Consider the following 26,152-nt stretch of genomic DNA (forward strand, 5'->3'; position numbering starts at 1 on the left):
TTTCCCTGAAACGCGCTACTACTTACTTACCTTATCTTGGAGCCGTTCCCCTCTCACACTCACTCCCTCTCACTCTCTCTCGCCCGCGCCGAACCCGTACGTCGTCCGCCGCCGCCACACTGCTCCTCGCCGAGGTACTCCCTCCTCCCTCCTCCAGCCGCCCTCGTCCCACCGCCCCTCTCCCTCATCCTCCTCCGGGCGCCCCCTCCCTCCTCCTCCTCCGGCCGCCCCCTACCCCTCCACCCCCCCGCCCCGCCCCCTCTCTCCTCCTCCGGCCGCCCCTCCCCCTCCACCCCCCGCCCCCTCCCTCCTCCTCCTCCGGCCGCCCCCTCTCCTCCTCCGACCGGCCTCCTCCCCCTCCTCCTCTCTCCTTCCTCCTCCCTCCATCTCTTTTTTCTGTTTTTCATTATAGTTTTTTACTATTGTATAATGTAGTTTTTTTACTGTTTTTAGTAAGTGTTTAAAATAATTAGTAAGTAAATTAATAAACTAGTTGAACTAGTTTAGTTTTAGTAAGAACTAGTTGAATTAATAGAACTAATGTATTTTTAGTAAGAAAATTAATATAACTAGTTGAACTAGTTTATTTTTAGAAAGAACTAGTTTATTTCTATTTATAGTAAGTTTATATTTAGTAAGAACTAGTTGAATTAAGAGAACTAGTTGAACATGTCACATTTGTTGTTATTTTTTTAGTTTAAGCAATTATTCCCGCATCGACGTCGACGATGCCTATCCCGCATCTTCGTCATCGATACTCGTCATTTGCTAGGGTTTTAGTTGTATTAGTGATGTTATATGTATGATACTATTCGGGATGTATGAGTGATAACTTATAGGGTTTTTGTTTTTGCAGAAATCAAGGAGCCCCTCCATCATCCCCGCTGTCGTCCCCATCACCGACCCCCTTCGACCTCGAGGTGAGACCAGCCAAATCTCCATGTCAATATGGGTCCTATAAGATATGATGTAGATAAAAACATGTATATCTTGTGTTGCTCAAATAGGATATGTGGTTGCCCAAGTGGCCTGTCATGTTCAGGTTACACCTCCGAGTGGCCTATGTTTTGCCGGAGTGTTGATTAATTTCCGTTCCATCAAATTTCAGGCGCTTGATATGTCCTTTTTTAGCAAAGGTGATGCCAGATTTTTTCGTGAATTCTGGCATGACTTGTGCTAGAATATGTAGGAAATATCGAGTGGCCTGGATTTTCTCAAAAAATAATTAAATGACATTTCTCGGAAAATATATTTAATTGTACAAGTTTAATCTTTGAATTATGAACGTAGGAAATGTCGTCGTCGGACGACGAAAGTCTCCCGGGGGAGTGTAGCTGGTGCCACGATGATTGAGGTCTGTGCGACAGGCCTCACCTGGACGAAGATCGGCGCTTCGGCATTAAGCTCGAGGAGACCTTCGATGTTGAAACGGTACGCAACGACGACAAGTGTTTTTTTCGTAATTAAGCATGACTTCAACTATTTCAACGTGTAATTTTCATCTTTTACAGTTCGAGTAGCTTATCCCATGCCATGCAAGACGCTATGTCTTGGAGAGGATGGATTTTGAAGACCATGAAAATTTCGAAACAGAGAAAATTCACCTAAGGACTCATCATGGTATGGATTTTGAAGTAAATCTGTATAATTCTAAGAGCGTATCCCATTTTGGTTGCCCGGGTTGGGAAGTTGCAAGATGTATAATTTTCAAGAGGGTATGTTTGTCATCATGGATCTTGGTGATCCTGACATCGACCAAGACAATTTGGACATTTGGGTCCTTGTTGATACGCTTCCAATTCTACCGCTATGTGAGTTCCTCAAACATAGTTATTAAGTAATTTATATTGTTTATTTCAAAATAGTTGACAGCTTATTTCCATTGATAGCTTACTTTCATTCTTCAAAGAATGTGCGGAAGATGGTAGACAGAACCAACTACACCGATGGCTCTAAGTTAACTTATCAGGAGAAAAGTCATCTGGTCGCATATTGTACTGATCTTGAGAATTACAATGCCTTTTATCGAACTCCTCCAAATTATGGTCAATACGTGCCACTAGTGCATGTGTTGAACCGCAATAACTTCCAAGGAGATTCCTTGGTAAGATTTTTTACTATTACGACATCTATGCATCTTTTGCATACTTCTAAAACTAGTACATCATTGCTAACTATGAAGTTATTACTATGTTTTTCAACAGAAAATCCTGATGGATTGTGTGCCTCATTTGATGTATCAGAATGGTCGCCTTGATGTTTTGAACATACAGCCAGGCCATCCTACAAATCTCACCTGTCCATACCGGATTTCGAAAACCGGTGAACACATGATAATCAAAGAATGGAAAAAATGTATGGACAGTCGTAAGTTGGTTCTTGGAAGCAAAAGGCAAGAATTGGAGACAGGATAATCGCCATTCTCCATAATGGAGAGTCAGGGGCTATCTTGTTTTATGCTATTTTACCTAAGATAATATAGTAGGTCCTAAGGGAATGTAGTAGGTCCTATGAGGTACAATATGTTTATGAGAGTTGATGATGATGAGTAGTTGTGATTATGTCTAGTGACCAACTTTTATGTGATGTCTCATTGATGAAAACGATGATCATGAGGAGGTGTTATATGACAATGATGTATTATGATGATGATGATGATGATGATGATGATGATATATTATATCATTGGGTGAAAGAACCGTGGATTAGTTTCAAGTGGATGTCCATCCACTTGAAACTAGTCCACGGTTCTTTCTCCTAGTGATGTAATAACTCATTATGATGTAAAATCATTCTCTAAATTGCTGCGGTATGAAAACTTGTATAAAGGTGTATGAATACAACATGAAATAAAAAAGAAATACGGAATAATAGTAGTAGCGCGTGCTAGGAGAAGCGCTACTACTAATTACCAGTAGCGCTCATAGTACAAAGCGCTACTACTAAGTCGATATAGCAGTAGCGTGGTCCAACCCACGCTACTGCTAACCTTTAGTTGTAGCGCCTTACTAGTAGCGTTGCCCCACGCGCTACTGCTAGGGTTTTCCCTAGTAGTGCGACTCCGACGACCACTCCGGCGACGACTCCAACGACCACTCCGGCGATGACTCCGACGATGACGGACAGCTGGTTAGTCATCTATACCCATTTATGTGTCAAATAGATCATAGGGTTTCTCTGGTTACTCCTGCCTCCCCCTTTTTGGAGTAGAAATCATGTGGTTATGTTCTCCGAATCCATGAAATCTGAGTAAGTTCCGTTAGATTCGTGTAGTGTATTAATTGTTTGAATGGTACAGGTGATGAGTGATTAGTTGTTTCATCTGTGCAAATGATTTCTGCTAGTAATCCGACTAGGGTTAGTGTTCGTGCTAATAATTCCTAGCCAGGACTTGACAATTGATTTTGAATGACCTACATATGTTTGTGCCATTATTTTCTTCAAGATTGGTCTGTACATAGACGACTATGCTTAAAAATCGAACCATAATCTCTGAATATGTATAAATAAATAGCCATAAATTCCTAATCCTACTTCACGGCATGTAATTAGTGATTTGATGCCAAATTTGTTTTACTATATGTATAGGTGCTGTCTGACGATGTGGACAGCGAGGATGAAGATGCCCAGAGGAGGTACAAGAGGCGAATCCTGAGGGAGCTTTATGCGGGAATGCATAACAGGCGTATTAGGACCTGGAACGACGGCTATGGATGCCCATTTTGCAACCACAAGATTCATGACGCGTATCTAAGTGTTCTTGCGCATGCAAAAGGACGGGCCGTTGGCTCCTTCAAGCAGAAGTAATCTCGCAGGGTGGCGCACGGCGCGTACGCCGAGTACCTGGAGAAGCTTCAGGATCGTGCCGGCCGCATGTGAGATGAGATGTGGGATGGATCGAACTATGTACGCTTGAGTATGCTTAATGACGGTTGAACTATGTACTTATGGTTGAACTATGCTTATGTACATGTACGCTTATTATCTATGTCTGAGTATGTTAAATATTTCGCCAAATTTTGGTAAAAATTACAACGGGGGACCAATAAACCAGGACGGAGGTAGTACGTCAATCACACACGGTTCCCAAAATTGGAACCGTGTGCAATGACTATCATTTTGCCTGCTGCGTCAATCACACACGGTTTGCTCTAGCAAACCGTCGCCCCCAAAATTCTTTGTGGGATAGAAAACCCTCACCACCCAATTCAAAAAAGAAAAAAGAAAACCCTCACCATCCCCACGTCACAAAAACCCTCACCCCGCCCTCCACCCACCTCGGCCCCTCCGGTACGTTCCCCATTCACACATGCACAAGCTCCTCCGCATCTATGCCATGGCACCGCCTATCGCGGCGGTAAACACTTAGCTCGACGCCTGCCGCCGCTGCCAGGTTGCCGGCAAAGCCCACCGCATTTTGCCACTTCCGCTTGCCGTCGCCTATCGCCATCGACTTTCTCGACGCTGCTCGCGGTCGACCCAGCTCCGCTCGGTTGGGGAATCTGCCGTACTGAGGGTTCTTTCTCATGGATGACAAGGTAACTAATTTAACGAGATATTATCTCATCTCTTATCCCAGTTCATCTGCCTCCTTTAATCACCCGGCGGAAATCGCCGTGAATTCATTTTTATTCGAGCTGATTTGAGGGTTTCTTTCATTCATAGAATGTACAGTGTGTCGATAGTTCAGGACTTGGCGACCGCCACCAGGGATTCCATCTCATTATACCAGATAACTTGAGGACGCGCGCGGTATGTTCAGTCTCACCCTAAATCGGTTGGCATGGCCTACTTTCCTGAACATATTATAAATATTGCTACATTTGGATAAAAGGTGCCACATGCACCATATACGTCAAAGGGGATTTTTTCCCCTCTTCTTTCTATATTAGGCAAATTAATGATGTATTGTTCTTTCGATTATTCTCATATTTTCATGACATCATGTTTACCCTATCTGTTTAATTATAGACTTTTGTCCTTCGATTTCAACTGCTGTACAGTTCTTTTATTTTGGGCCCATATTTGCATGTTACCATATTTTCTTTAACAACCCTACCATTTTCTGCAGGACATCCCTCGCTATGCAACAGATTATGTAGTGCACAATTTTTCCCTTTACATACATCAAGGCTCCACGAATGTCATACTGCGCAAACCATGGATTTACAATCGTTGCTACTGTAAGACTCGATGAATGTGGTAACTCCTATTTTGGCACTGGCTTTTGGAATCAAATTGCAAAGTTTTATTTACTGAAAGCTGGCACTAAAATTGCACTGCACATAGAAGGGCCTGGTCATGAGATATATGCTAACTTCCCCGACAAAATCATCCGTCCAGACTTTGTTTGAAGTAAGTTTTCTTTTCAACTATCTGCATATGTTGACTTACCCAACAATGTCAAATGAATTGTGTAGTATTTAAGCAACCAATTGTTATTCCCTTATCTTACTATATTCTTACCTAATAACTTCTAGTTTCCAATACACTTTTCTATTGCCCTGTTTTAACTAAATATTCCCTGTACTCCCATTTCTATCAGAAAGCGCCGCTGACAAGGAGACTCCGGAGGTGGAGAACGGGGCTGCCAACAAGCGGAAGCGGGGTGAGCTAGAACCGCAAGCGACTCCAACAGGCCTAGAGTTAATCAGCAGCCTCCCCGATGATATGTTGAGCGTCATCATCTCCCTCCTCCCAATCAAATATGGGGCGTGGACAACCCTCCTTTCCCGGCGGTGGTGCCCCCTATGGAACTCCAGCCCTCTCGACCTCATCGACACCCATGAGCTCTGCCGTGGCTATCGCAAAAGCTTGGATGTGTTCTCCAAGATCCTCGGCAGTCACCTTGGCCCAACCAAAGGCCTTAGAATGGGCAAGTTCCATTCCAACGGCAAGGACCAAGCCAAGCTTGACGACTGGTTCCGATCCCCCGCCCTAGATCAGTTTGAGGAGCTCACTTTTGATGATGGGCTTATGCGATCGCTGCCAACGTCCGCACTCCGACTCGCGCCCACGCTGCGCGTCGCCAAGTTCAGGAACTGCCATTTCCTGCCCCTTAATGACGCGCCCGCTCTTATTCTACCACGACTGAAGCACCTCAAGCTCGTCGCCGTCTGCCTCCCAAAGGGTGACATGGAGCGCCTGCTCCGTGGCTGTACTGCACTCGAGTACCTTCGTCTTCAGGCGATCAATGGGTTGAGTACCTTCCACATCACCTCCATGACTCTCCGGACTATATATGTGTGTTGCTAGTGCGGCAGGAAGGCATCACAAAAGGTGGACCACGGTATGGTCATCCAGGACACACCTGCACTTGAGAGATTACTTGTAGTTGATCAAGAAGGTCCAACAAGAATAAATGTCATTTCTGCGCCAAAATTGACAGTGGTGGTCTACTCGTCCGACAAATACTTCGAACTTGTTATTGGATCCACACCCGTTCAGGTACAACAGCCGCCTTCTACCTCTCCTTCTACAAATTAACATTATTTCTAATTTTGAAGATGTGTGTTCGCCTGTCATTCAGAAAATGATTCCGACAAGCTTGACCCTGAAATTGCGCACAGTGAAGGTCTTGGCACTAGAATCTATCGGGCCCGACCTGGAGCGAGTTGTTAGTTTCCTGAGATGCTTTCCGTGCCTGGAGAAGCTATATATCAAGGTGATGTTCCTTTCCTATTAAATGTTAACCATAAGGGAGTTCAATTTGTGACACCTTTTTCCAAGTTTACAATGACAATGTACTACGATTTATGAAGGTTCTTTTGGAGGATTTCAGTACATACATGCCCCCCCCATATTGGTTGCTTGATCCATATGGTTACAATCAATAAGCATTTTTCCTTTGGATTCATCTGTACTAGTTTTCTTAGGGAACTTTTCATCCACTCCAACCTCTTGTGAAGAAGGCTACATTTTTCTAGAATGTAATCAAATGCCCATGTTAATCATGCCAGCTCGAACATGGCATGTTAGTGCATTTTACAAATCCTGCAAACCAAATAGCTAGTCTTGTAGTAATGTTCAAAACTGCATGTAGGCACTAACACATTTTCTTCTTTTGCAGATAAGATTAGGCCCAGTGGTGGATAATGTGATACAATATAACAATCGCGTCGAATGCCTAGATCTGCATCTCTTAGAAATTACTTTGAACTCCTACCGAGGGACCTTACCGGAGATTATATTCCCCAGGTTCTTTGTTCTCAGAGCAAGGGTGCTGAAGGAAATGAGGTTTGCCCTACATTTATTTCGCAAAAATGAATGGTCTGTTGATTAGCGCCGGCGCCTGCAGCAGAATGGAGTAGGCTCCAAAAATGCTGAATTTCATTTTGGAACTTCAGATGACAGAGTAATCGGAAGCCATCTGGTCAACCCCATACATGACTTCTCAGTGGCTGGCCCCTTTGCAAAAATTGTGAGGTTTCGAAGCCAGACTTAGAAGCGGTGATATTAGTTTGAACCTCTCTGATATCCATGTTCAGCGCATCAACGCGAGCGTTTGCAGCTGATGAGCTGAAAATCATTTCTAATATCAGTTTGAACCTTGTAATCTTCGAATTTGAGCCATATAACTTTGGAATTTGAACCTTGTAACATTTCGAGCTTTTGTGGTACAATCATTGAAATGGCATCGTATGAGACTCGTATATTGCTAGCACTATTTTGACCTTAATATGCAATGGTCTTAGATTTTATTAACCATTCTCGAATCAGTTTGCCTTGTCGATCTCACAGCACACGATCTGTATAGCTAACTCGACTGCGATCTTTGACATTATTGCACACAATTGGTTTCTTCCATCGTGTGCACTGTAGAGCGCAGAATTAATTATCGCACTCGAGTGTCCACGCCTGGGGTGCGGTGTTGTCAAGCGTGCACTGGATTCTGGAATCCTCCACTATGAACACCGTGACAAGACGTCACGATTACAGGCCGGCCGGCCCCCATTTATTATTACAGCGGCCATTTAACCTACCCTTGTGTCTCTTTAACCTTTCGATCGCGCCCCACCATTGCAAGAAGCACACCCACTACGAGAAATTCTTAGAGGGTATCCTGCGCGGCTCCAATGGCGCTCCGAGCGGCTGCCGACGATGAGCAGCAGTTCACCATGCGTGCCGTGGTGGACACCCACAAAAGGTTCATGGACCTCTCAGTGGTGTACACCAACGACCCAGTCTGGGCGGAGCACTCCATCCACATCATGGAGTTGTTGCTTGCCGAGGAGAAGTACAAGGTGGTCGGGTTCGACCTCGAGTACACCCGCGCTTGTGCCGGGTCTCGTCCCAAGGTCGTCGTCGCCCAGATGTGCGTGCGCCACCACGTCCTCGTCTACCACTACTGCCTGGCCACAAGGTCTTGCGAGCGTTTCGCCAGGTTTGTCAATAGCCCCCACTACATGTTCGCTACGGTGGACATCACCAATGATGTAAAGGCGCTCGAGAGTTCGGGCATCGCCTGCCAGAATCTTGTCGACATCTAGGGGCAATACAAGATCTGGGCAGCAAGGAGCATGAGAAGGACTCACTGGTTCACCTCGTCGAGGCCATCATCGACCCCTACTACAGAGACATGAAGGATTCGTGCAACAAGGACAACGTGCCTGGCACTCGGCCTGGATGGAGAAACTCGACAAAGCTCACATCGTGTACGTGGCCAAGGAGGCATACACAAGCTACGACATGTACCGGTCGATCGTTGACATGAGGAAGTCCCTCCTTCCCCAAAATGGCCAGGGATCCAGCCGGAAGCAGAGCAATGGCAAGCGTCGTTGCAACAATAAGTAGATGATTAGATCCTCGTTTCTCCTACTTTAGTATGCATGTAATTGCTTACTTTGGTGTGTGCAAATGTTATGTGTGTAGTCACTTGTGTAATTGTATGCTTAATTTGGTTATGCAATGCTGTCTTTTTAAGTATATATGTTGATGCTCTGTAGACAGAGCGTAGATGGTGTGCGGACAAAGAAAATCACATCGCACATGGACTAAACAATGGAACCCGTCGGTGATGTTTTCATCAATCACTTACAATTGTATACCAGCAATCGTTTGCTCACAACACACACATCTTATTAGCAGCAACCGTCTGTGTTCTTATCGGTCTTCAGACACATTTCTGATTATAGACCTATTTGCCGCGTATCACACACATCTTGTTAAGTTGAACCGTTTCTGTTCTCATGTCTCAACGCAAATAGTTCATCCGAGTGAACCGCATGCCGTATATCGCACACACCTTTGATCTGGCTGACCGTTTCTTTTGTGTTGCCTAATCACAAATAGTTCATCCGAGTGAACCGTATGTTGTGTATCGCACACGCCTCCATCTGGCTGCCCGCTTCTTTTGTTCCTCCTCAGCGCAAACAGTTCATTGAACTGAACCGTATGCCCTTCATCGCACACGCAACTAAAACCTGAACCGTGTTTGATGCATCCGTCATCGCAAACGTTTTACACATTTCTGACGGTTTTCATACAGCACCGTTTGTGATTATGGCATCGCACATAGTTTCTCAAAGGGTCTCTGATCGTAGTGTCGCGTCAGCAGCATCCTGCGGTAGTGCATTCTCTAATGATGTGATCCCGTTAATCAAATGACAACTCATGTCTATGGCTAGGAAACTTAACCATCTTTGATTCAACGAGCTAGTCAAGTAGAGGCATACTAGTGACACTCTGTTTGTCTATGTATTCACACATGTACTAAGTTTCCGGTTAATACAATTCTAGCATGAATAATGAACATTTATCATGATATAAGGAAATATAAATAACAACTTTATTATTGCCTCTAGGGCATATTTCCTTCAGTTAATCCATGATGCAAGCCGCATTGGAGGTCCAGATTAAAACTCAGGAGTGGCGGCCCATGTGGTGTCGCGGGGTTCCGTGATGTAGAACCACTCCTGTCGCCATCCCTTCACGGTCTCCACAAAGGCCCCCTTGGGCCAGGTGACGTTGGGGAGCTTGCTCTCCATGGCGCCGCCGCAGTCCGCGTGTTGCCCGTCGACCACTTTAGGCTTCACATTGAAGACCTTAAGCCATAGGCCGAAGTGGGGGGATGCGGAGGAGCGCCTCGCACATGATGATGAACGCCGATATGTGGAGACAAGAATTTGGGGCTAGATCGTGGAAATCTAGCCCATAATAGAACATGAGGCCGTGGACGAAAGGGTGGAGAGGAAACCCTAGTCCATGGAGAAAGTGGGGGATAAACACCACCCTCTCATTAGGCTCCGGAGTTGGGATGATATGCTTTTTGGCAAGGAGCCGATGTGCGATGTTCGCGGCCAAGTATCCCGCTTCCCGGAGTTCCTTGACGTTCCCCTCCATGACGGAGGAAGCCATCCACTTGCCCTGCGAGCTGGATCCGGACATGGCTGGAGTGTTTGGTGGGGACACAAAAGATTGAAACTTGGGCGCTGGAGCTCGAGGATGGAAGGGCTGAGGAAGAAGAAGGCGTGGGGTAAAAAGATGGGTCCTTATCCTCTTATAAAGGCAGTGAATATCAAGCGCCCCTCACAGGCCTTAAAACTCGCCTATTCCCAAGGGGTCGTGCAAACGACACGGTTGGAATACCCAAACCCGTATTGATGAGAATCCCACAATAAGGGGACACGATCTCTGCTTTGACAAGATGTGTCAATAGAGGCCACGCCTTGAAATGCAAAACGGTTCAAAATAATGATAAGGCCAGACGTAACGTCTCGCCAAAAAAGCTGTCAGTGGACATGGCTTATTTTGTTTAAGTATTTTTGCCTTTGTGGTTGGGGGTTGTAACTATTATACAGAGCCGGATTCAGTTCTCTTGACTGCTTTGGTGTATTCGGAGGAGGAACCCACCTTGCAATGCCGAAGACAATCTGCGCGCCGGACACATCGTCATTGAAGCCTGGTTCAGGGGCTACTGAGGGAGTCCTAGATTAGGGGATCCCCGGGCGTCCGGGCTATGTGACATGGGCCGGACTGGTGGGCCGTGAAGATACAAGACAGAAGGCCTTCCCCCGTGTCCGGATGGGACTCTCCTTTGCGTGGATGGCAATCTTTGGTGTTCGGATGTGTAGTTTCCTTTCTCTGTAAACCGACTTTGTACAACCCTAGGCCCCTCCGGTGTCTATATAAACCGGAGGGTTTAGTCTGTAGGGGCAATCATAATCATACAGGCTAGACATCTAGGATTTAGCCATTACGATCTCGAGGTAGATCAACTCTTGTAACCCCTATACTCATCAAAGTCAATCAAGCAGGAAGTAGGGTATTACCTCCATTAAGAGGGCCCGAACCTGGGTAAACATCGTGTCCCCTGCCTCCTGTTACCTTCGATCCTCAGACGCACAGTTCGGGACCCCCTACCCGAGATCGGCCGGTTTGACACCGACAGCTACTACTATTAATTTATCAGTAGCGCGGTTTCTCGAGCACGCTACTGCTAAACCTAGGGTTGCGGGAACTGTCGATGGATTTTAGTAGCAGCGTGGTTCCACCGGGCCGCGCTACTGCTAACTATTTAGCAGTAGCGCCTCTTTTGCTCCCGCGCTACTGATAATTAGCAGTAGTGCCTGTTTTTGTACCGCGCTGCTGCTAAGATTCTATGTATAAGGTTTCCCCTAGTAGTGATATTCTACGAAGATCATTATCGGTCGAACCTCGATGCCAAGGATTCTGTTAATTCTGTATGCAGTTCCCTTTGTCTATTGGTATGTTACTTGCCTGAGATTCGATCGTCGGTATCTCCATACCTAGTTCAATCTCGTTACCAGCAAGTCTCTTTAGTCGTTCCGTAATACAGGACCCCGTGGCTAACTCATTAGTCACATTACTTGCAAGCTCATTGTGATGCTATATTACCGAGTGGGCCCTAAGATACCTCTTCGTCATACGGAGTGACAAATCCCAGTCTTGATCCACGCCAACTCAACAGACACCCTTGGAGATGCCTGTAGAGCATCTTTATAGTCACCCAGTTACGTTGCGACATTCGATACACACAAGGTACTCCTCCGGTGTCAGTGAGTTGCATGATCTCATGGTCATAGGAACATATACTTGACATGCAGAAAACGATAGCAATAAACTTGATACGATCATATGCTATGTTTATAGTTTGTGTCAGATTCTGGGTTCCGGCAAACCCTTGAGGTTCGAACTCTGGGGTGCGCACGAAGAACTCTCTCTCCCTAGCTCGCTCTCGCAACGATCTCAAGGCCTAGCTCGCCGAACCCAAGGAACAAGAGACACAAGAGTTTATGCTGGTTCGGGCCACCATTGTGGTGTAATACCCAAGTCCAGTGTGGTGTGGTGGATTGCCTTGTAGGCTGAGGATGAACAAGTACAAGGTATGAACAACCTCCTAAGGAGAGGTGTTCTAGAGCTCGATGAACTGGTGTGTGTGAGAGTGGTCCGAATGATCCGTCCTCCTCTATGGTGGTGGCTAGTCCTATTTATAGAGGCCCTGGTCCTCTTCCCAAATGTTAGGCCGGAAGGGATCCCACAACAACCAATTTTGAAGGGAGACAACTAGTACAAGTTATCCTGACAAAAGGTGGTCTTCGCCTGCCAAAGGCTCTGGTGGTGACGCTGATGTGGGCTCCATGGTGACCTCCGTCCTGCCGTCCTGCTGGTCTTGGTCTCGTTGCACCGATATGGAAACCTTTGCCTGATGCCTCGGGACTCCTCGCCTACGCCTGCCTCTTTAGCACCAAAGAGGAAACTGGTACACTGCGCCCGATGGCACCCGCCTGGCCTTGGTCGTCATGGCTCATGTTACGCGCACCTCGCGAGGTGCCCCTGCCTTGATATCTCCGCTCCTCGGGAGCCAGCCTAGTGAGGCTGCCCCTGAGGAGGTCTTGCGTTGTCCGCCTTGCGAGGCTTGGCCCCTCGCGAGGGTCTTGAGTGGTTGCTGCTGAAGATGGGCCGTACCAGGCCGCTGGTGGATCCACGCCATGGGCCGCAGGCAGGCAAGTCTGGGAACCCCTGTTCCCAGGACGCCGACAGTTTGGCTCTTGTCCATCACATCATTCTCCTAATGATGTGATCCCGTTATCAAATGACAACTCAAGGGTCTTGAGTGGTTGCTGCTGAAGATGGGCCGTACCAGGCCGCTGGTGGATCCACGCCATGGGCCGCAGGCAGGCAAGTCTGGGAACCCCTGTTCCCAGGACGCCGACAGTTTGGCTCTTGTCCATCACATCATTCTCCTAATGATGTGATCCCGTTATCAAATGACAACTCACATCTATGGCTAGGAAACCATAGCCATCTTTGATCAACGAGCTAGTTAGGTAGAGGCTCACTAGGGACATGTTGTTGTCTATGTATCCACACATGTAATTGAGTTTCCAGTCATTACAATTATAGCATGGATAATAAATGATTATCATGAACAAGGAAATATAATAATAACCACTTTATTATTGCCTCAAGGGCATTTTTCCAACACAAGAACGGTATGGAAAACTATGCTCGTGCTATTTAGTTCTCATGCCTTTTACAAGGAATGGGCAGAGAATTGAAGGAAATGTGTGGCAATAGTCAACCACAAATGTGTCGTTTATTGGTTTTTGAACTATAGAAAAATGAAATACATGCTTGAAAAACATGACGCCTGGCATGGTGCCATGGTATGGCCTCACCGTGCCCTGGTAAAAATTGAGAAGGTTAGGCTTATGTTGTCATGCATGCCATTCATAAATCGAACCATCACCGAGGAAGTTTCATGGTTTCGAGGGGGATATCACCGAGATTGAAGGGGAATCCAAATGTCCTTCCTAGTTTGTCCATGAGTTTTTTTCTATGATGAACATACACCCTGCAAATCCCCGTGTTCAAATTTGGCACTTTTCCGGGTTCATTTACCATATTTAGGGGATTATGTGCATTTTCTAGGCATTAATGCACATAATTCAAATTCAAACAATCGATGCATGAAAAGGTGCACAAGAACGGTCTGGAAAACCATGCTCGTGCTATTTAGTAAATTCTCATGCCTTTTACAAGGAATGAGCAGGGATTTCAAGGAAATGCGTGGCAATAGTCAACCACAAACGTTTGTTTATTGGTTTTTCAACTATAGAAAAATGAAATACATGCTTGAAAAACATGACGCCTGGCATGGTGCCATGGTATGGCCTTACCGTGCCCTGGTAAAAATTGAGAATGTATGGCTTATGTCGTCATGCACGCCCTTCATAAATCAAACCATCACTGAGGAAGTTTCATGGTTTCGAGGGGGAAATCACCGAGATTGAAGGAGAATCCAATTTTCCTTCCTAGTTTGTCCATGAGTTTTTCCTACGATGAACATACACCCTGCAAATCATTGTCTTCAAATTTGGTACTTTTCCGGGTTCATTTACCATATTTGTGCATTTTTAGGCATTAATGTACATAATTCAAATTCAAACAATCGGTGCATGAAAAGGTGCAGAAGAACGATCTGGAAAACCATGCTCGTGCTATCTAGTAAATTCTCAGGCCTTTTACAAGGAAAGGACATAGATTTCAAGGAAATGTGTGGCAATAGTCAACCACAAACGCTCGTTTATTGGTTTTTCAACTATAGATAAAGGAAATACATGCTTGAAAAACATGACGCCTGGCATGGTGCCATGGTATAGCCTCACCATGCCCTGGTAATAATTTGAGAAGGTTTGGCTTATGTCGTCATGCACGCCCTTCATAAATCGAACCATCACCAAGGAAGTTCCATGGTTTTGAGGGGGAAATCATCAAGATTGAAGGGGAATCCAAATTTCCTTCGTTCTTTGTCCTTGATTTTTTTTCTACGACGAACATACACCCTGCAAATCACCGTGTTCAAATTTGGCACTTTTCCAGGCTCATTTACCATATTTAGGGGACTATGTGCATTTTCTAGGCATTTAGCGCAGATAAATCCAATCCAGCTACAACTACACGGGTGTGATGAGAGGGGCGTGGATTTTCGTTCGATCGCGGCGCATCCTACGGTGCACACGCACGATCCGCGTGGCTGGGTTCTAGCCAATCATAATGCAACACACAATAGGCTCAGCGCATACTGTTTCCGATGGCGACGGAGATGAACCGTGTGCGATAATAAATGAGCAAGATGGTAAGGGAAGCCAAATTTCCTTCGTCGTTTGTCCTTGAGCTCTTAAAAACCACCCACTGTACGGCTGTCCGGCCACTCCGTCCCAGAGCTCTCTCCAAGCGTCATTCATGGCACCGCGGCGCATAGTAACGCCGCCCGCGGCCGCACAAGTACGTGGGCTGACTTTGATGCTGCCATGGCGGAATGGGCGGTGGATCTAGAGGCGGCCAAAGCCGCACAGAAGGAGCTGAAAAGGTAGAAATTAGTTAAGAAAAGAGAGTCCTGCCGCCGGAAGAAAGAAGAGGCCGCACACTGTGCCGAGGAGAGCTCGGCAGAGATCGAAGCATGGTGGGCTACCGCCAACAAGGCCGGGAAGGAGAACGACGACGTCTGGCCAGCATGCCCTAATGCTAGCATGTGAGAAGTAGTTAGTGTGTGTATCGCCCGTAAGTTTGTATAATTAATTACGAGCATCTACCAGTACTGCATACTAGTAGTTTTAGAGCAAATTACTAGCAATACTTTAAGTTGATACTATCTATTATTAACGTACAATGTCGGTAAGGGCATCCTTTGAGGGCTTTGAGCGTTGATTAGCATGTGGTCACTGGATTTTTGTAGCCGCACCCCGGCCCTAAATCCTCCCAAAACGTCCGCCTGCAGCCACCGAAGACTAGAGCTGGCCGCAACTGGTTTTTATTCCCACCTCGTCGCGTGAGTTGGCCGCACACCGGCTTAAATAGCCACGCCGGCGGATGGCAGCAAGCTTCTCTCTTGTTGCATAGGATCAATTCTGGCTATGTAAGCGAGGTAGGTTGACACTTGATTGCATTTCATAAACCGATGATTGTTCATCGGGTGTCACCTTTGCCTTGTTCATGTACATTGAATAACCCTGCTACAATGAAAGAGATTTTTAAATTAGGAGTGGTTGGAGATGCTGATAGATATAAGAATCATTAGAAGTTCACAAAACACACGGTTTCTATGGCGTACCCGTGTGCGTTTTTTGTGTGTTAATGATCCATAAGTCAGTTACTTGTGCGATGTTTCCTAATAAAGCAAACATACCATTGACCGAAAAAATCAACTACACGTGTACATTTTTTTGGAGACGGGATCTACCAATTTTCTCTTTTCTCGCACACGACTATTTTACGCGCTACGTCTGCATTGTGTGTTTCCCCCGCCCAAGTTCAAGTTTTGCAGCAAAATTTTCATTAGGGCGCGATTTCAGAATTTATTCCTCCCACTACATCCCCACCTATCAAATTTCCGCAGTATCTCCCCCCCGCCCCCTCCCGGCAGCTCAAACCGCCGCCGCCGCAACCACAACTTCAACAACATGTACGTTCTGCCCGAGCATCGACGACCCAGTCAGGTAACCCACCGATCTCTATCACGACCCCGCCCTAATTGCTTAAATGGCGTATGCGAAACATCCTCATGCCTCCAAATCCCCACCGCCCTATTTCCAGAGCATCGCCGCGCAAGCCCAACCACATATCACATGGAGGTCGACGAGCTGATGGCGGTCGATGGCGCGATGGCCGCTGTGTGTGTTGACCCGGAGGAACACCTCGCCTCCGCTGCCGCCGACTTGGTGCAGGTTCTGGCCCAGATGAGGTACCCCAGCGACTACCCCCAGGACTTACCAAGTATGATCTGACCAGCTCAATCTTATCAATACCACTTGCAATGGCTATGTTTTGTACGGTTGATGTATTAAGCATGTTTGTGCCTTGTTTATTTTAGTATTGCACACTGTGTGATGTTCAAGTAAATTGTCCAGCTCAATTTCACCAATACCAGCAACAAACTTACAATACATGACTCAGGATGCTGTTAAGCCTTCTGTAATTAACAGTTGTATAAATTTTTAATTTGTCCCTTTGCTACCGTACTACTCTCTGCGATGAAGATATCACTAAAGATGTTGCCCATTTGCTATTTTTGGTGGATGCTACCTTGTCGTAGTTGACATGCCTTTCCATGTACTTACACAGGGCCATAACGGGCGATGCTGTTGTTTGCCATCGAGGTTAGCTACATCCCATGTCTTACAGTATTTTACATCATTTGTGCAATTGCAGTTTAACTTCTAACATTTACTAATTGCCTGTAGGTACACATGTCAGCGGCACTGATCCACGCTTCGACCCAGAGGAACACCTCGCCTCCGCCTTCGCTGACTTTGGGCGGGCTCTGGCCAAGATGAAGTGCCCCAGCAACTAGCTCTCAGGACTTACCAAGTATGAACTCACCAGTTCAATCTTACCAATACCAGTTGCAATGGCTATGTTTTGTATGGTTGATGTATTAAGCAGAGGACAAACTGTTTTGCGGTGTATGGTTGGCCACTAGCGTCGATTCGATCCATGGCACGGAGCAAAAGGGCTCAACTTTTTGGGCCAACATTCACATATGGTGCCATGAACACAAGCATTTCGCGCCCTACTCCAACACGGCCATCTGCAACCGTGAACCAAAGTTCATCAACCATCGATGGTACACCATCCAAGAGGCCATGTCGAAGTATTGCGGTCAATTGGCGCATCTCATCGCACGGTGGCCTAGTGGTGCCCAAATCACCGAGCAAGTAAGTTGTTAACAAGTGTACATCACTTGCAGGACATGCATAGTTGTATTGATCATTTGTAGCTGGATATTCTTTTGTTAATCATTGGCTGGATATGAACAATTTTGGCGCCGAACATGCATAGTTTTGTTGATCATTGGCCGGATATGCATAGTTTTGTTGATCACTAGCCGGATATCTAGGCGGATATGCGAAGTTTTGTTGATCATTGGCGGATGTGCCCAATTTTGTAGCCAGATATGCATAGTTTTGTTGATTCATCACTAGCCGGATATGAACAATTTTGTTGATCACTAGTCGGATATGCATAGTTTTGTTGATCGTTGGCTGTTTTTTTGTAGCCTTGTCGTGCGTGTACGGTGTTCAAGAAGTTGGAGAAGAAAAACTTCATCTTCATGCATTGCCGGTTGAAGTTGAATGGGCAACGAAAGTGGAACCTAGACCGCCGCCCAAGCCACCAACGAAGAAACCGGTGACCCAACCGGCCCAACAAAAGAACCACCTAAGAAGGTTAGAAGAGGGTTTCAGGGAAAGAAGTGGGAGGAGGAAAGGATGAAGTGAGAAGGTGCGGCGGTCAAGATGACCGAGAGGTTCGAGGACATCGTGTCCAAGAAGGTGGAGGCATTCGTCAAGCGCTCGGACATCAAGGAGGGAAAAAAGGCAGAGAGATTCAAACTGTTAATGGAGGCGATTGGGAAGAAGCTAGCACTTGAAGAGAAGAGGGCCTTAATCGAAGAGAAGAAGGCCTTGCTCGAGGAGAAGGAGCAGCTCGAAGAAAAGAAGGTCAAGATCGCAGTCGATGCGGAGGACGCCGAGATGTTGTCCTTGGAGGCGGAGTCTTTGGATGCCGACGCAAGAATGATCATGTAAGGCGTCCACTACAAAATGTCGCCGCGACCGAAAGATGAGCTGGAGGCGGCGGAGAAGGAGGATGAGGAGGAGGCGGAGGCGGCGAAGGCTACATATGTGGCGGCGATGACACCTTGAGCGTGGAGGAGGCTCGGATTGCCGGTCCGGCAGGGCAGAAAATCTCAATTTTTTGCACGGACTGCTAGACTGAAATTATTTTTTGATCGGGATTGGGCATGTAAAAAACTTAAGCATACTTGTCACTTTTGATTGTGATCGGACATGTGATCCGGGCTGGCGTGATCCGGCGTGTGCTATGGATCAGACAAGGTTTGAACTTCAAATTGCCCTTTACTAACGGACATATACAAGATAGCATTCGATAAACGGCTCCTACATCAGTGTCCGCGGACTGGTCTCCTCTTACATGGACAAATGCCGGAGCAAATTTTGCGGATCAAAGATGAAGATGCCCTAAGACTTTCAATCATGATGATTATACTTCTTACTAAAGTAACGAAACTTTTGCAATCAATTCACATAATGTCATTGAGCAAAACAAAACTTTCACACAATATATTTCTACATGTAGGGTAGGCAAGACACGCCTTTTTCCACAAACCATCAATGGTGAAAAATTTCCGTGAAAATAATAATAATAAAAATGATTAAGTTATACATGTGCTGCCTACGTGTCAGGGCATCGTATGTTTGCAACATGACCCGTGTTATAAACTTGTGTTTGCAACATGCCTAATGTTGCAAATTTGTTAGTCCTTCTTGCCTACTTCCCCTGTTCCAAAATAGATGACCCAAATCGAACGACCACTGAGGTGATGGATACGCGTGAGTCATCAGCCGGTTGAAAGGTAGCGATTCCTTGTAAAAAAAAAATCAACGGTGAAAATACCAGTAAATCGCTGTAAAAAGAAAGAAGAATACTGGTAGTCAGTTAAATGTTTGACACGAAATCAACCCGATTAACAAAATTCAAACCAAACTCTGACGCCTGACGTGTTGTAATCTAATTGAATCAATCGGAAACTAACTAACCTCTCCTCTGGGCCGCAAGGAAACGCCGTCCGAGGTCACCGCCGTTAGGAAAAGAATTCTATGAGACCAGGTCTCACGCAAGACCCGTCCTGATGGATGACACATGGCATTCACAAATCACAAAGCATCCATCCCACCCTCCACTTGAAATTAGGGGGGAGAGATTAGATGCTTTGAGATTTGTGAATGCCACGTGTCATCCATCAGGGCGGGTCTCACATGTTAACCGACCTGGTCTCATATAATTTTTTTTCCCGCCGCTCTTGATAAAATCGGAGAAACCCAGAAAAAAAGGACTAAACGAGATACTGAGAGCCGAAGACCTAAATTCCGTAGAGAAAACTCGCATCGCCGCCGCTGCCTAGATCGCCGGGCGCCGCCATGTCGACCCCGGGCGCCGCCTACTACGCTTCCCTCGCGCGCAAGCAGTACTTCTGCTACCAATGCAACCGCACCGTCCTCATCGCCGCCTCCGCCGCGGCCGCCGGCGAGCTCTCATGCCCCGACTGCCGCGGGGACTTCCTGGAGGAGGTCACCGTCCCCGCCCCCACCATCCTCCCCTTCCCCTTCGCCTTCCCCCCTATGATGCCCACCGCCTCCTCCCCGTCCCGATCCTCCTCCTCCTCCACCGCCGCGCCCCCCTCCAGCGACCTCTCCAACTTCCTCACCAGCATCCTCGACCTCCAGGAGGGCCGCCGCGTTAGGTCCAGGAGCGGGAGCGGTGCCGCCTCGGCCGCTGGCACGGCCACGCCTGAGAACGAGCCGGAGTCCTTCGACCCGCTCGTGTTTTTCCAGAACTACATCCACACCCTCATGGAGGGGGGCGCCAACATCCAGGTGCTCCTCGACGACGCCAGCGTCAACCTCGCCCCTGGCCTAGGCGGCCGTGCCGGTGGGACAAGCTACGGGGACTACTTCGTCGGCCCGGGACTGGAGCAACTCATCGAGCAGCTCGCCGAGAACGATCCCAACCGCTACGGCACGCCGCCGGCTGCCAAGTCCGCCCTGACCACTCTTCCTGACGTCGTTGTCACAGATGCCATGGTTGCGGCGGCAGAGGGTGCCGAGTGTGCTGTGTGCAAGGAAGATTTCTCACCTGGAGATGGGGCCAAGCAGATGCCCTGCAAGCATATCTACCACGCAGATTGCATTGTACCCTGGTTGGAGCTCCACAATTCGTGCCCCATTTGTCGCTTTGAGCTGCCCACCGATGATCCTGATTATGAGGGCAATAAGGCCTCAAACCCACAGTCAGCTGTTGGTATCGCTGCTGCTGCTGCTGCATCTGGGAGCTCTGGTGCTGCTGAGGAAGGAGGGGAGGAGAGTGGGGAGACTGCAAGGGTGGTGGAAAGGAGATTCAATGTGTCATTGCCATGGCCGTTTGGTGGATCGGCAGGTCAAACACCACAGCAAGATGGGAACAATGCCGGTGCTGGCAGTAGCTCACAGGACAGCGGTTCGCAGGATGGAGCTGGTGGCAGTAACAAAAATTGAACACAAATCTGTGATCACTTGGAGGTATTTACATCATATAGCACAGCCTTTTGTATCGGATGCAATTTACTTGGTAGACTAGATTATATCCTGTTCATAACTCTTTGATTGTAGCTGAAATTGCTTCAATTCCTGTTTACTATTCTTTTCTTGACTAGTAGAGAAAGAACTACTCATTTTTACAGAATAGTTTGCTAAATGCAATTACATTTCATAATCATAAACGGTTAGGACTTGAAAGCTGGAGATGCTATAGTACAAACTTGACTGCTCACATCAATTTCAGGCATATATCTGATCTGGTGGTTTTGTGTCATTGTAGTATCAGCAACAGTTTATTTTTTTGCATGGTAATACGTGTCTCATTTATATCATAACGACCATAGTATAAGTCACGTACATACCGACCTGACAAAACTGAAAAGACAGTAGAACGCTAGCCTTTGCACATAGGAACATCAGCCAAGAAGTAAAATTACAAACAAGACTGAAGAATCCTCTGAGCTTGACACCAACGCCCGTCACCTGCCTCTGGCACCACCATAGCAGCCACCAAAGGAGAAAATGACGGATCACCTCCACACCCGAGCTTGACGCGGCTCCATCGCTGATATGCAGCTTTGCGGACCTCCAAGGTGGCTCGCCAATAAAGGCGAAGCCATTGCCGTTGAACGAATCAGACCGGGGCAACACCCCGGACACGCCATCGAACTCCAGATCTGGCACCCCCGCCCAACTAAGACGTTGGAGGAGGAAACCATACCTGCATGCCACGAACCACGAACCCAGATCCACCATCTTCCAGATGCCGTCGATGCAGACCACTATCTGCATCCGCTCCTGGACTACCTCCCAAGCTCCACGCCGGCGCTGTAGTATCAGCAACAGTTGCATATGCTTGTTAAGACTTGTATATAAGTTCGTAATAAGCTATTCGTATTAAACAGTAGGAAGCTGTTATCACAAAAAAATTATTTGACGAGCAAGCCTAACTTCTACTTATAGAGGTTTGTTGGTTCGCTTGAAACATTTCATAACAAACAAAAAAGCTCTCGCTGCATTTTGTTGTTGTTTATCCTCTTCACGTGGATGATTTAGAAAGAGGAACAACATAGTTTTCCCCCCCAGAATGATCACAACACGCTGATGCAGATCTTAGGCATGGTCAGGGATGAGCTTCGCCAGTGGTGCACACCTGGTAGCCCTAGGCATCTAAGTTCCCATGGTGGCTCCAGTTATTTATAGGCTTACACATTTTCGTTCTGGCCGTTTTCTCTTTTATTTTTGACTAGATAGTTGCCTGTGTGTTGCAACGGGGGAATAAATATTATAGTAGAGATTTACCTGCCCATATTTGGTAAGCACTTATTAGCTTACCAAAGAAAACAAAATTTTATTCGGTAAGTCAATAAATGGTGGGGCAGGGAGGCGGTCTTTAGGGAAAAACGATAGAAAAACCAGAGATGAGAGGGAAAAAATAAAAATAAAAAGATGGAGAGGAAGGAGGGGGGATGTACGTAAGGTTGGACGAAGGAGGAGCGGACAACAGAACTTTACGTCTTCTTTAAGTAGGAGAGATTTTTTTTCTTTCTTTTTGTTTTTGGTTTGTACTTTGGGTCGGCTGAGTATAGTGGATGATCCAGACTCTAGTCTCATCCACGCACACACATCTAGTTTCACTAGCTGTCTTAGAAGATCATATGTGTTTATTAGGTTCTTTTAGTGAGGATCCTATCATTCTGCATATATAAGCAGAAGAGGGCCTTGAAATTTCACCGTTCTCAAATCATTTGTTATGAGTCAATCCAGACTTTAAATAGACCAATGAATTTACGTATAGATTTCAGGAATTCAAAACATCTCTTCTTTTTTCTGCAATGCTAGTTTTTTTAGTTAGGAGGCTGTTGCCTTCAAGTCAAAATGTCAGCCATGAATCATAATGCTATTTATGTTCTCTCAAGTGTGATAATTTTGTTGACTGTACTGTGGCTGTTACTTTTATCATCTCTCCAATGAAGTCGGCAGGTTGTTGAGAGACTTTGTCATACGCGAGTGTGAGTGCATGGCCTCTCACATGACTTTATTTTTACTTTGTTGGGTATTACATTAATTTTGTTAGTTTGGATGCTTCTCTTTGGTTAGTTTCTTTCAAACAGGTAGATATGATTATTTGATAGCAGTTATGCCAAGTCATTTGTACAAAAGAGGTTTGGACTCTATCTTGTTTGCTCAAGCGAAACACAACAGTTTTGCTCAGAGCAGTAACTCATGTAAGACGCCTTTTGTCCATTCAACCAGCTAGCAGCCAACCGTGTAGGGGATATTCGAAAATTAAATAGGAATAGGGAGAGATGCCTTGCCTTGTCTGAGGCTTCTAAACTTCTGATACTTTTATCAGGTTTGGCACACAACTTTACATTGATATGGGCCCTTCCTTTGCACAACTCCTGTTCAAATCTGCCTCTTGTGTACATCCCTTGTTTGGATGCATTTGAGGATAGAATTTGTTGATCATTGCCTCCTTGATTTGTTTAGATTGACTGGCCAAATTATTTACGGTTGCTACAGACTTTTGTGACCAGCCAGATAATGGTATAGTTCATTCTGGTTCTGACAAAATATGTAGCAGAGACATCAAGATAAGGTGCTCTGCTATTAGTTATTAGGAACTTTGTATTCGTCCACTGAGAAGTTGAGAACCTTGTCGTCAGCATAATTATGTTTCATAAGTTTTCCACAAGTTATCCGTATATGATCAACCCAGGTATCAGTCCCTACCCCACGAGATGACCACCATAGTTATCTGTCCCTACTCCGGTATCATTTCCAGAATGTTTGCTTTTTGCAAGTGTCACTTTAGAACAAAAATGGTGAACAGATTAAAATATGCATTCCTTTTCAAGATTTTTTTTTGCATATATTTAGATAAATTTTTTTTTCATCTCTTGCGTATTCTCATTGGGTTGTACTTCAGTTTCAGTTATGGTGACCATGATCTTCATGCATGCTGTTTTGTTGGTTGTTGGTTTGGCTGTTGAATGATTACACAGTAATATCTAGCAAAGTACAGTATGATTGATGGCTTCAATTGTTGAAGAATGCTCAAATATATGTTTTGTGCAAATTTCTTTGACGTCTTCCCTTCAGGCCTGTTTGGTTGGAAATCTATTTTTCTAGGTTCAGATTGCATTCACAGTCCCCATTGTTTCCTTTGTATTTTTTTTGTGCGACTCCTCTGGCAGCCGCTTTATTGGACTGTCCTGGCCACTCATCCTATATACCTAAGAGATTCATCCCCACTATCGTCAATTAGCCATCCAAGGATTTAGATATTGACCACATTAGTGCCTCACTATTTTTCTTCAAAAAAAAAATACACATTGTGTAATTTACAAATAAAAAGTTTTTCCTTCCACTTTGTGCAACATGATAGATGAAATCAAAGGTTCATCTGCTTCATCCACGAGCTCTCGTGGTAATACATCGGTCAAACACAGAGCTATATTGTACCTGTGATATTTGAATAGCTTGAACACTTGCTTATATATATGCTGTTTACAACTGTTATAAAAGGAAGTTCCTAGACTGGCATAGAAAGAAGATGCTACATCTGGTTTCCTGCAAAACACAACAAAACGAAAAACATGCTACATCTGGTTGTGTTCAATGCTAACTTTGATTTCTGCATCTATTTTTTTGTCGACACCTGCCAGTTTTGCTTCTTTCCTGTGCATTGATGAAGTTATATGGCTCTCTCCTCTTTGCCAGTACCCGGAGGCTCTCGTTGCCCCTTCCCCTTTCCAAGAGTAGCAGCTACTAACAACAATCTTATTATCTGCCTGCAGGTTCCCTTGTCGGCGATGCGTCCAGAGGTCGACAATGTTGATGCGCCACCGTGAGTTATACTACAGACAATCGAAAGACCAAAGGAATTTACAGACTGTTTATTTGGTGGAACAAAACAATGTTGGTTTTAGTTGTCGTTGTCGCTGTCCCTTAGGCCGTGTACGCAAGGCACAGAGACTGCCGTGGCAGGAAGTTGTGCGTTGCGTAGACTCTTTGTGCAGATTTGTTAAATCGATTCTCGTTTATGGACCCCCAACCTAGCTATCTTGCCTGTGTCGTGTGGGGTTGGTTGGGATGAGATGGGTGCTCCTTGGCGAGCAAGGTTAAGAGGAAATAACGTGTGTTTTGCAGGGAATGTGCAGCACACTTCAATTGTTCCCCGTGCGTGGGTGCCGACCGCTCGTCGGATTTCCAACTTCACAGATACGTAGAGACTGAGTCGGCAAATTTTGAGATTGGGCTAAAACCTCCTCGTCGAGGAAAACACGGCGCCATGGGCACGCGGGGCTTCCTCTCCCTACACCACATTAGCCGTGGTCGTCGGCGCTTCCTCCTCCAGTGCGCGAGGCTTGGGGCTTCCTCTCCCTGCTAGGCACTTGACGCCGATGGCGACCTAAATGAGGCGCTCCTTTCCCGACTCTGACTAGACGGCGTCAAAAGGCCTATCTATCTAGTCTAATCGCAATGAACTAGAAATGCAAATGTCGAATAGCGATATTGCCTATCTATCTAGTCTATACGCAGTGAACAAGAAATGCAAATATTGAATAGTGATATTGCCTATCTATCTATAGTCTACCAATGCAAACGTCAGTTCTCGGCATTTTAGTCGCTAATTATATGTATGCAAAAAAATAATTATATGTATGCGACACTCTACTGGCTAATTATAGGTATGAAACGACGAATTTCCCCCTAAATATATCGTATTGGTTTTTTTAGGTAAAGACTGCACCTTTATTAATGCATGATGTTCATGGGGATAATTACAGAATCATGTGGGGTGCCAAACCACGCATGACGGCTAATCTCTAAAGAAATAGCAAATCTAGCTAAAGCATGAGCCTCAAAATTGCTCTTTCTACTCTCGAAACGAAATCTGCATGCTTCAAATTCCTCTCTTCTGGCTGTTATCTCCTTTACTATGGCTTCATTTGTTCCTCTTGTTCTTTCTTCAATATCTTTTATAACTGATTGGCAATCGGATGTAATCAGCATGTGATGTTCATCTA

General features: G+C 45.9%; 1 protein-coding gene across 1 annotated transcript; it reads left to right on the forward strand.

Moving 5' to 3' along the window:
- The first annotated feature begins 19,836 nt into the window (after nt 1-19,836).
- LOC109765698 (E3 ubiquitin-protein ligase RING1-like) lies at nt 19,837-25,176 on the forward strand. Its single transcript, XM_020324481.4, has 2 exons — nt 19,837-21,098; nt 24,920-25,176. The coding sequence occupies exon 1, from the start codon at nt 19,962-19,964 to the stop codon at nt 21,072-21,074; it is 1,113 nt and encodes a 370-aa protein (XP_020180070.1). The 5' UTR covers nt 19,837-19,961; the 3' UTR covers nt 21,075-21,098; nt 24,920-25,176.
- The last annotated feature ends 976 nt before the right edge of the window (nt 25,177-26,152 follow it).

Source organism: Aegilops tauschii, chromosome 1 (genome assembly GCF_002575655.3).
Source record: "Aegilops tauschii subsp. strangulata cultivar AL8/78 chromosome 1, Aet v6.0, whole genome shotgun sequence".
NCBI classification, from domain to species: domain Eukaryota; kingdom Viridiplantae; phylum Streptophyta; class Magnoliopsida; order Poales; family Poaceae; genus Aegilops; species Aegilops tauschii.